A 12,478-nucleotide genomic window follows, 5' to 3' on the forward strand; every position below is an offset into this window, starting at 1 on the left:
TAGCAACTGTCCCGGTACCCCATACCCCCATTATTATTATTATTGTTATTATTATTATTATTATTATTATTATTATTATTATTGTTATTGTTATTGTTATTGTTAATTATTTCCAGTGTTTTCTGTTTCCTCCAAAAAACATTTCCCTTGGGATTGAGACTTTTTCTCACTACACATACAACCAAATAGTTTTAAAACCAGAAATGTTAAAATTGGACACAACATTGATAAATGATAAAAACCAAAAGAAAAAGAAAAATTAGGTCATTCTAAAATATGACTGCTTTTATTAAACTTTAAATAAATGTCAGGATGATATTTTGAAAAGATATTTGGGCAGCAAATTCTCAGTGTTGTTAAGTAAAACTTCTGCTTTCAAAACTGAACAAAACATATTCTAATTTATAACTTTTCAAGGAATTACTTTAATTTTGAATTTGATTATACGTTTTATAATTACCACTAAATACATATATAACTTGATAGAAAAAAAAATCCAGTAAATATGTCAATAGGAGATTATTTTGTACACAAAACCAATGAAAATATTTTAAGCGGCAAATTCTTACTTACATACTTGTTGTGGCAGTTTTATGTTAATTTATTTAAAGAAGGTAATAATCACACCATTAATGATCATTAACTAATTATTGCACCATGTAGGTGAACACATCATTAAACATGTTGGTGCATCAGGTTATATTTGGTTAAAATCATAACTCTTTTCTCTCAAACAACAAGGCAACGTGACTGAAAACTCTGAAATCAGCAGTTTTCTAAACATATTGTGTGAAGCACCGACTTTTATCAATGGATGACCACATTTATTTTGTCCATTTTCTGAGGAGACTAAACTCTGGTTTCAGAGGTTGGGGGATTCAGTAATTTCTCAAAGTAAATCTCACACTTTCATGTCATGTAGGATTTATTTTCCATTTTATTGAAATGGTACTTTTTGTGTGATCATAGGATGTATACAGATGTGAGGACAACAAAAGAGAAACACTGACAAAACTGACAAATTTGAAAAGAATATTTAATATTTTTTATTTGTGCATTAGTATGAAACCAGTAATACAATAACAATAATAGAATAGAAAAACAGACAATGCAACTAATACCATATATTAGAAGAAGACCAAGAACAACATAGTACTACAATTATATTTTTGTTATTATTATTATTATTATTATTATTACTATTATTATTGTTATTATTATTATTGTTATTAATGGTGATGTTGTTGTTATAGAGCTTACCGTATGTCCCAGCTGGCAGATCAGTCACTGTGAAACAGAGGGAGGTTTTTGTACGGCTCTCTATCACCGTGTGAACACAACTTGACTACTGATATAGTGGCGACTCTGACAGTAGTAAACTGCTGTATCCTCAGCCTGGACTCCACTGATGGTCAGGGTGAAGTCAGTCCCAGACCCACTGCCACTAAACCTCGATGGAGTTCCTGACTCAAGAGTGTTTGCGTAATAAATGAGGAGTTTAGGAGTTTCTCCAGGTTTCTGTTGGTACCAGGAGATAAGTATATTGCTCTGATAAGTATAAACAGTATCAGCAGGTTGACTCAGTTTGCATGCCAGACTGACTGATTCTCCTACTTTGGCAGCTTTCATTGAAGGAGTCTGAGTCACAGTGACCTGACTGCTTGATCCTGAAAACAGAAACACACAAACAGACTGAAAGTGAAGGCCTTCATTGTCTCACATGTACATCTGGAAATCTCTGTGAAAGGACAGATGTGTTACTCATTACATCACATAAACACATAGAATTCCTTTTTCCAGGTGTTGTTTTAACTGAAACTCAACAGTGTAAAACACAAACAGGGACTTGGTAGAAACAATGTGCAGGTGGGGAAACACAAACTGGTGAGATCAGAGAAAGTTCTTTCAGGAGAGGAAAAGTTGAGATGAGGAAAACAAGGAAGACAGTGAATCATCTCTGCCGGTCTTACCTTGAATAAAGGCAGCACATGTCAGGATGAAAATGCTGCTCCAACACATGGTTTTTACCTTTGCTGTCACAATGAACAAGTGTTGGTGGCTTTGCTTTGGACTTGCAGAGTTATAAAGGTTTCATGAGCACTGAAGCATGTCCTTCAAATAAGAAGTGTCCTCTCTATGCAAATGAGCTTCCTGGTGAGACTGCTGTTAGTAGCAGATGTGTATATCATGTCCTGTGAGGACACACCGTCTTGTGTGTGCTCCAGCCACTTATTACAGTAGTCACCACCACCTTCTGTGACTAATGCCAAGTTAGATGAAGAAGAAATGATCTTGGATTATTGACGTGAGAAAGAGTCTAAAAACATTCCTAAAACCATAAGGAGTTGTCTCTTTAATACACGTGTTGTCATGTTGTGGTATTGTTGACTTTGAGCTCGTACCGTTCACACACATTTATAGAAATACTTTTCATGATCCAACTCAAACTGCTCTCGTGGGGACTTCTTTTGTGGACAAATATGAGCTGCCCTATCTACGTTGCCATGAACAAGGATTTGCCCCTTCCTGGTTTCCTCTATTTTGGCATATTTGTCAAACTTATTTGATTCAGATCTTCATACAAAATGTAATAGGACGAAGAGAACCCGAGTAAACACACAATCCAGTTGTTAAATGCTCATTTTATCTATTTAAGGAGAACGGTTATCCAACACCAACTGACCCTGTGGGAACAAGTAATTGCCCCCTTAGTTGCTCCATCAACCAACGAAGCAAATGTAATGGATCACTGGGTTCAGCTGGAGCAGACACACCCAGGCTTGATGCCTGCAGCCCTGTTGAGGCTAAACACTACTTCTATAAAACCTGACCATCAATGTGACGTAGCTACAAGGTGTCACCAGGCAGCACACTATGCTGCTATCAGAAGAACCTCCAGAAGAGGAGAGAAACAAAGTGGTGAGGTATCTCAGTCTGGAAAGGGCTACAAAGCCATCTGCAAGTCTCTGGGACTCCAGAGAACCACAGTGGAGCCATTCTCTCCACATGGAGAGACATTGAACAGTGGTGAATGTGGCACTGTATGTGTGTGTGCTGACCTATCAAGCTCTGCTTCTAGCTGGCAGTAGACTGCATAGGCTACAATATCCTGCTGCCCACAGCGCCCTCTGGTGGCCATTTTCCATATGGTCTGCCTATATAAGCTGCTCCAACCACCATTTTCCTTTGTCATGTAAGTTTAAAGGCCTGTTATGAACATCACTTGTTTTGCTTTATATGTGTGTGTGTGTGTGTGTGTGTGTGTGTGTGTGTGTGTGTGTGTGTGTGTGTGTGTGTGTGTGTGTGTGTGTGTGTGTTGTGACTATGTCTGATCCATTGTACTGCTGTAACATGGGTGTTTATGGGCTGCAGCGTTGTCGGGTGCTGTGCTGAACTGTGTCTCCATCTTTTGCCATGTGTGGAGTTCTTGATAGACACATATAAATTGTGCGTCCTGCCTTGCTGTAGTTGTGTCCTGCAGTGTGCCGCCTGCAGAATGCCACTTTTCAAGCCCCCTGAGGGTTTTTAGGCAACTCTCCTTCACATTGTCTTTCCAGTTACACATTGTGTCTTTTTAACATGTGTAAAATAAAGAAACACAGCCCACTGACGTAGAGGACAAGGTCAGGTCCTTCCCCTCCAGGGCCGTCTCCGGGCCCGATGGGGCCACAAGACTTCTGAGTCACTGCACACCTTACATTGCTGGGTCAAAGAAACACACCATCACACCTGAGGAGAATAAAATGACCCTTTTACCCAGAACCAAGCCCAGCTGTTTGGACAGGCTTATACAGTAGTCCATCACAGCCCTGTAGCCTTTAACATGTCATTAGAAACAGCCCAGCTGATGGGATTATGGCTGTGATTCTTCTTCATTGGTATTATGTTTTGCAGTAGTAATGGATGGAGATACAGCAGATTTAGGCTCCACACCTGTTCTCACTTCATTGCTTTGTCATTGACAAAATGGTCAATTCTGAAGGGTTCAGTGTGTAAAAGTCTTGCAGATACTGAATGATGAAGTTCAGACAACACGTCACTTAATACATTTGGAAATCCTCCAAATCATTTGGGTACTGTCCTTAAAGAGACCTTTCTGTCCAGTCCTGTTGTGATATGCATTGTTCCACATGTTGTCAAGCCGTCATGGCACGCTGTAGCAAAACACTGCACAGTACTAAATATATATACATATATATATATATATATAGAGAGAGAGAGAGAGAGAGAGAGAGAGAGAGAGAGAGAGAGAGAGAGAGAGAGAGAGAGAGAGAGAGGATGCAGCTTGAAAAATGAAGCACAATTTAAAAAAAAATCTCTTTCCACTCCTCACCTGTAGGTGGTGGTGTTGTACAATGACTTGGCCACGGCGGGTGACCGCTGCAGGTGCCTGAACGTGCGCATGCGCATTGTCTGTGACGAGACAGAGATTGTGTATAAAGTCACACTGAGGTTAGCTTAACCTTAAGTCATAACGGCTCAAGTCAGATAATGTACAAGTTAAGGAAAATGGCAGTGATGGGCAACATATGAGAGGTTTTGTTCTTGCTGCTTTATGGCCAACCTGCTCTCACAAAACAATCTCCATCTTGGCAGGAAAGGCACTTTGTACGTCCATGGAGTCTTACAGCCATGAACACAACACGCGTGTGGTTTGAATGCTACAAGTCCTACTCGAGCCATTAAGGAAATGTCACGTCATTAGTCATCATGTGTGACTCATGTTTTGTGTTTCTTGTCTCTTCTCCCGCGTATTTGAATGGTGTGACGTCAGACTCCCCCGTGTGCACGTGTAGTCCGTCCATCTGTCAGGTCTACATGGTGGTGGTGGTGGTCACGTGGCTCAAGTCCTGGGCTGTTCCGGTGGCATCTGGACACTGCTTGGAATCCTCATCATCATATTCTTCATGTATCTTATAATTCCATTATAATTGTGTTATCCTCTTCCAGTGTTGTGTTGTGTACATTGTGTAAACACAACATCATTGCTCGTTGTCAGTCCTGGGAGAGAGATCCTCCTCTGTTGCTCTCCCTGAGGTTTCTTCCTGCTTTTTCTCCCCGTTAAAGGGATTTATTTGTTTATTTGCTTGTTTGTTTGTTTGTTTGTTAGCTTGTTTGTTTGTTTGTTTTAGGGAGGTGTTCCTTATCCTATGCCAGGGTGTAAGGACAGCATGTTGTGTTGCTGTAAAGCCCAGTGGGGCAGATTCGTGATCATGGCCTATACAAATAAACTTGACTTGACTAAGTCCGTGTTTTGGGGCCATCTCTTGTACCATTGCATCTTGCCTTCATAGGATTGTCCCATCAAGCTGCCATTGTTCTTTGTGTTGTGCAAGATAATCACGACACACAAAAGACAAAGGCGGCAGAAGGTTGACTCGTGTGTCAAGTGGGGTCATGTAAGTGGAGTCCTAATGTCCCACTGCGACAACTCCGCCCTTATTACCGCCCTGTTCTGCTGGGTGACGGTAGACAGGTGCAGCACACACCAACCCCAGGGAGACACGAAGAAGTTGTCAGTGACGTCACACAGATGAACAGTCCAATAAAACCAGAACACGTTTTACAGCCACTAAAACGTCTGACGTCATCACTGAATAACAGGACATGTTTATGACTTTAGTATGGCATGACACCACACTAGAACGACCAAGACGGTCATTATGACCGTTTCGGATTTTCAGAGTTTAATAACCATGCAGGTGGCTGGTGTGACAGAGGAAGACGCAGAAGACAGGAAAACATGGGAACGGATGATCCGCTATGGTGACCCCTACCGGGAGCAGCCGAAAGTAGTAGTAGTAGAATAACTTTGTAAAAAAAAAATAAGAAAGAAAAAGATACAGACCTGCCGCTCCCTGAATGCTCCTAAAATTACATATACATATTTGCATTAGAAAGAGTTTTAGATCATTGCACAGAAAAAGGTTACAAGACCTACCTAAAACTATGAGACGGAACTTGAACAGAAGAACTAGTTTTTAGACCAGCCGCATATACTCGCACATGCATGGAAGTCAGTATGGTGGGTGACTCCATATGATGCATTGTAGCGACTGGGGGAGGCGGTCGCTCTGAATGTAGGCGGAGCTGTGCTGGGGGAGCGCAAGGACTCATGGGACTTTTAATGTGTGAGTTGGGATTGTTGTTGATTGTGTTGAATTGTTTGCGGGTTCGGGTGTCCTGCTCATGTTGGGGTGTGTTGTTGTTGGGGGTTTGACTCGGACTGGGTAGAGGACTGTTACCCACTGACTGACCTTATGAGCGAGACTCAGACTGGTGTCCCCAGTTGCGACACCGAGGGGAAACCGGTGTGTTGTTGTCTTTGGCTGGTGTGTGAATAAAAAGCACCCCGGGGTGGTGCGGTGTAGGAGCACGGGAGGTGGGACTAAAAGAGAGCCCTGCCTCTCCACTCGTTTTTCCGTTTCAAAGGTGGCTGCAGTTTCAAGGGGTCGTTGCGTAATAGTCACTGGTCGGATGTGTAATAGTCTGGTTATTCTAGCCATCATGTACGCTCCCATTTGAAGGTCGAGTCAAGATGGCGACCCGTGCGGTCACTGGGAGAAGGGTCCAGCTGCGGCCTGGAGCCACATCCAGCCACGCCCACATTCAGCCACGCCCACTTCCAGCCACGCCCACTTCCAGCCGCGCCCACGTCCAGTCACGCCCACATTCAGTAACGCCCACCTCCACTCACGCCCGCCTCCAGCCTCGCTCCCTTCCCCGAGAAGGGTCCTGCTGCGGCCTGGAGCCACCTTCAGCCACGCCCACCCCAGCCACGCCCACCTTCAGCCACGCCCACCTCCAGACACGCCCACCTCCAGTCCCGCCCCCTTCCCCCTGCACTCGAGCCAAGAAAGGTAACGGGCATTTGAGCTCAGAAGAACGTGGAAAGATTGAGCAATGGCGCAGCAGAAGCAGCAGGTAAGTAATCATTAGATGCGTCCATGTTAGTCTTGGCGTGTGTGTGAGATGGAGAGAGGCGTTTGACGTTATTGCACAAATAAGTGAAATAATAAACATTTTAAATAGAAAAGTTCTTTATTGCAGCGGTTTAACGTTAGCTAGGTTAGGTGGTCGATGTTAGTCTTGGCGTATATGTGAGAGAGGTACCACAGTATACATAAGTTGATATTGTACAAATAGTAAACGCTATAGCGCAAGGTTCAATATTACCAGCTTTAGGATTAATGTTACTAGCTTTAGGATCAATGTTACCAGCTTTAGGATCAATGTTACCAGCTTTAGGATTAATGTTACCAGCTTTAGGATTAATGTTACCAGCTTTAGGATTAATGTTACCAGCTTTAGGATTAATGTTACCAGCTTTAGGATTAATGTTACCAGCTTTAGGATTAATGTTACCAGCTTTAGGATCAATGTTACCAGCTTTAGGATCAATGTTACCAGCTTTAGGATCAATGTTACCAGCTTTAGGATCAATGTTACCAGCTTTAGGATTAATGTTACCAGCTTTAGGATTAATGTTACCAGCTTTAGGATCAATGTTACCAGCTTTAGGTTCAATGTTACCAGCTTTAGGATTAATGTTACCAGCTTTAGGATTAATGTTACCAGCTTTAGGATTAATGTTACCAGCTTTAGGATCAATGTTACCAGCTTTAGGATCAATGTTACCAGCTTTAGGATCAATGTTACCAGCTTTAGGTTCAATGTTACCAGCTTTAGGATGAATGTTACCAGCTTTAGGATGAATGTTACCAGCTTTAGGATCAATGTTACCAGCTTTAGGATCAATGTTACCAGCTTTAGGATCAATGTTACCAGCTTTAGGATCAATGTTACCAGCTTTAGGATCAATGTTACCAGCTTTAGGATGAATGTTACCAGCTTTAGGATGAATGTTACCAGCTTTAGGATCAATGTTACCAGCTTTAGGATTAATGTTACCAGCTTTAGGATCAATGTTACCAGCTTTAGGATTAATGTTATCAGCTTTAGGATCAATGTTACCAGCTTTAGGATTAATGTTACCAGCTTTAGGATTAATGTTACCAATTTAAGGATTAATGTTACCAGCTTTAGGATCAATGTTACCAGCTCTAGCGACTAATGCTATTGAAGCTAGATTAACGCTAGTTTAGTTAATACCAGCTGCCAGTAGGAGCTGAGTGAGTGAGTGAATGAGTGTGTGACAGACGATGGCTATTATTACAATATTCTTAGTAATATTTTTTTAATTAGAGATTTAAATAACATGATGGAAATGTTTTCACTGTAAAAAATATTTTACACATTTTACGTACTTTGTTTTTAATTCTCTACTTGATTGGCTGGGCTCTTGATACAAGGACTAACTTTAAACTATAGCTTGTGGCTGTAAAAGGTTTGTTTACACTGGTAACGTTTGTAAACACTGGATTAAAATGGATCAAGCCACAGATAAATCAGTTCAAAATTGTTTGTGGATATACCCCACACTGATAGGGTCCAAAATTCACTGCTGGGGCTTTAAGGTTTACACCGTTTATGAGTTTTCCTATAACAGGAAGTTAATACATGAGGGACATTTTACATTGTTACAGAGGAAATATACACACAAGTGACTTTATTCACCTGACACCCTGATGAAGACATATTCACACCTGACACCCTGATGAAGACATATTCACACCTGACACCCTGATGAAGACATATTCACACCTGACACCCTGATGAAGACATATTCACACCTGACACCCTGATGAAGACATATTCACACCTGACACCCTGATGAAGACATATTCACACCTGACACCCTGATGAAGACATATTCACACCTGACACCCTGATGAAGACATATTCACACCTGACACCCTGATGAAGACATATTCACAGACCTAATATCCAGTGAGTCCATAGTGTTGAACTTGTTTCCTCCAATCCTCTTCCTTTGTGGATTAGGGCCTCCCAAGTCAGGAGAATTCTCATGGCTGTGGAATCTTCATGTTGATGGTATGACCAATGCATAAAATAAATTTAATATTGGAACATATTTTTATATATCTATAATTCATATTGTATGCAGGACTCAAAGTAACCATACAATGGTTTTTCCATAGTCTGTGCTGTATGTGGTCCTGGACGCCCCCCTTTGATTTTACTGAGGTATTCAATTCAATTCAATTATATTCAATTATATTGTCATTATAAACAATGTGCGGGCACATGTTAAAAATGAAATGAGGGCTGTGGCTTCACCAATCAGTGCAAGACAGACACAGACAAACACAGTATAAGATATACACACATGAAGACCAAAAGCTAAAATAAGTTAAAAGAGAGCTGGAGTACAAAATATTTAAAAATATCTACAGACATCCAGTGGGTATCCAGGTTCAGGTGGGCAGCAGCTTGTGGAAAGAAGCTGTTTTTGAGCCTGGTAGTGTGGGCTCTGAGGCTCCTGTAGCACCTCCCAGAGTGCAGGGGGGAGAACAGTCCATGGTTGGGGTGGGTGGGATCTCTGCTGATGCTCAGACCCCTTCCAAGGCAGCGTTTGTGATAAATGTCTTTTATGGCTGGGAGCTGGGTACCGGTGATGTGCTGGGCCTCCTTGACGACCCGCTGCAGAGCTTTCTGGTCTACTGAGGAGCAGTTGCCGTACCACATGGAGGTGCAGATGGTCAGGATGCTCTCTATGGTGCACTGGTAGAAGTTGGGGAGAATTTTGGGGGGTAGACGGGTGCTCCTCAGCCTCCTCAGGAAATGCAGGCGTTGTTGGGCCTTTTTCACAAGGGCCTGGGTGTTTAATGTCCAGGAAAGGTCCTCGCTGATGTGGACTCCAAGGAATTTAAAGCTGGAGACACGCTCCACTTCCACCCCATTGATGTGTATGGGGGAGTGGCTGCTGCTTCGAGACCTCCTGAAGTCCACAATCAGCTCCTTTGTCTTCTGCACATTAAGGACCAGATTGGTGGTAGTACACCATATATTTCAACTTGTGTGTTTCATGCTGTCATTATAGTGTTAGTGGTAGTGATGTGCAGGCTGACTCAGTATTTTGGGTTATACCTGTAGTTTTAGTCTGTTGGTGGGTCAATTCTTTGGCACATTTTTAAAAAATGGGTCGGGTGTGGGCTGTCCATTTAAACCATTATAAAGTTGAGTAGCTTTTATTGGCTCCACGGCTAACCTGTGCATGACTATTTTGCAGTATTATAGAAAAACCTTCCTTTCATAATTCATACATTCAAATACATGTTGATAGTGTTCTGCATTACCCAGATTATATTATAACGTGAACCCCCCCCCACACACACACACCTATTCTGTCCCAGTCTCCTGTTCATATGCAGGTTTCAGGTGCCGTGAAGTCTGGTGCCACAGATATGGGACTTTCATGGCTAGCCTACCATTTGCCTATCACATTTATGAAACATCCTACAGAGATGTCCAAGTCGTTTTAACACTATTCTATGATATACTTCAGTCACCAGATATACTTCAGCTGCCACAGTGTCACCTGGAGGAAATACTCCTTGAAGTGGTCCTGCAGGACGGCAGTGGAGCTCTCCTGACCTTGGCCCTGCTGTGCTCACACTTCAGAAATGTAGTTGATACTGACAATGTCAGGGGGCGAGCACATTTTAAGTGGCCTGATAGTAAGTGGGACAAAGTAATGATCCTGATGGTGGTTCACCCTTTGGGGTATGATGTTTATTTAAGGAAGCATAGTGCTCAGTTTTTAATGCTCACCATTTTTATATGCAGGTGTTTCTAGCTGGAGTCAATGTTCAGCAGCCTACCAGAAAGTGCTCTATACAATGTGCACCCTGGAGACCTGTTTGCAGTGCGGAGAGGTCTACAGAAACTGCACACCGGGTATGCATTCAGTACTTGTAAACATGACTGTTTCAGTAGTCACTTGTTAGTAACAAAAGTGGAAAAAACACGAATACGTGTGCACTGTATGTATTGTATTATGCTGTATCCCAAATCCAGAGTATCCCCCCCCCCCACAGGCTATGTTGGAGATGGCAGAAGGGGAAATCTGCGGGGGATCTACTCCGAGAATTCACCTACTGGGTTCTGCAGGGAATTCTGCAAATGATGTGCTGGGATGGATTAAAGCCTTTTAATCAATACTAGTCAATGTAGAGTTAAATGAGACATGTCAGACCCGTGAGGCTTTACCAGGCTTGGCTGTTACATCTCCATGATGTGTCACATACTACTTAAAAAGACACCTTCATGACACAATAGACACTGAGGCATCCAAAGCTGTTGTTGGTTGGTAGTCGGTAGTGTTTGTGATGTAACGAGCATCTACCTGCATCTGATGTGGCATGTTGTGCTCCCAAACACATCACAACCAGATTCACACGCCGTGATATATTTAATGAAACGTGCTTCAAGCAGACAGTTAATTTAACACCACATAATAGTGGAGCACTTACTAGAATGACACGACAACGCTGCGCTGTCTCATTCGCCGTGTTACCAATTATGCAGCTTTGGGAGTGACGCGAGATGAGTAATGGGACGGTGACGAGTATGTGGGCGTGGCTGGAGGTGGGCGTGACAGGAGGTGGGCGCGACTGGAGGTGGGCGTGACTGGAGGTGGGCGTGACTGGAGGTGGGCGCGACTGGAGGTGGGCGCGACTGGAGGTGGACGCGACTGGAGATGGGCGTGACTGGAGGTGGGCGTGACTGAAGGTGGGCGTGACTGGAGGTGGGCGCGACTGGAGGTGGGCGTCACTGAAGGTGGGCGTGACTGGAGGTGGACGTGACGAGGTGGACGTGACTGGAGGTGGGCGCGTCTGAAGGTGGACGCGACTGGAGGTGGGCGCGACTGGAGGTGGGCGTGTCTGGAGGAGGGCGCGACTGGAGGTGGGCGTGTCTGTAGGTGGGCGTGTCTGGAGGTGGCTCCAGGCCGCAGCTGGACCCATTGAATGATTTGCTGACCAGCGAAATGCGACTGACTTCTCCTTTACTCTCAAAACTCATACTGGCACTGCCTTTTCTAGTTCAACTGTGCGCATGCGCAGCTCAAATATACGGTTGACCGAGATCGGGCAGTGACAGAGCAGTGGCGGTCGAGTGAGCTCGAGACCGAATAAGAGAGGGAGCGAGAATTTTTTTTTTCTTTTTTTAAGATTGTGAATCACTGCAACCACGAGAGGTTATTGATCATACAGTCATAACTGTGCACAACAAATACATAAATATCAGGCTGATAGGTCCAGCAGTATGCAAGCTGAGCTGCTGACACATACACACACAAGCACACACAGACGCACGCGTATCAAACGTATCATCCTCTACAGGCTGCTGACTGGCCCAGATAATTTTTGTAAACAGGAACAAAGGTGAATTTTTCTGGACGATTTTTTTTTTTGCAAGTAGTGAATTTACAATAACGTCTCGTGGCAGTCAGAATAGCAACTATTGTTTAAAAATAGTTACTATAGTCTAATGTTTAGTGATTAGACCCTTAAAATGAATAAACGAAACGGCCTGCCATAGTCTCTCACACAAG

General features: G+C 43.2%; 1 protein-coding gene across 1 annotated transcript in view; it reads left to right on the forward strand.

The window, feature by feature from the left end:
- Nucleotides 1-6,538: 6,538 nt before the first annotated feature.
- LOC130120412 (immunoglobulin lambda-1 light chain-like) overlaps nucleotides 6,539-12,478 on the forward strand; it is a 28,927-nt gene continuing 22,987 nt past the window's right edge. The window contains exon 1 of the mRNA XM_056288950.1: nucleotides 6,539-6,860. Coding sequence (XP_056144925.1) covers nucleotides 6,539-6,860 — 322 coding nt within the window. The remainder of the gene's footprint in view (nucleotides 6,861-12,478) is intronic.

The sequence above is a fragment of the Lampris incognitus genome, chromosome 11 (assembly GCF_029633865.1).
Source record: "Lampris incognitus isolate fLamInc1 chromosome 11, fLamInc1.hap2, whole genome shotgun sequence".
In the NCBI taxonomy this organism is placed as follows: Eukaryota; Metazoa; Chordata; class Actinopteri; order Lampriformes; family Lampridae; genus Lampris; species Lampris incognitus.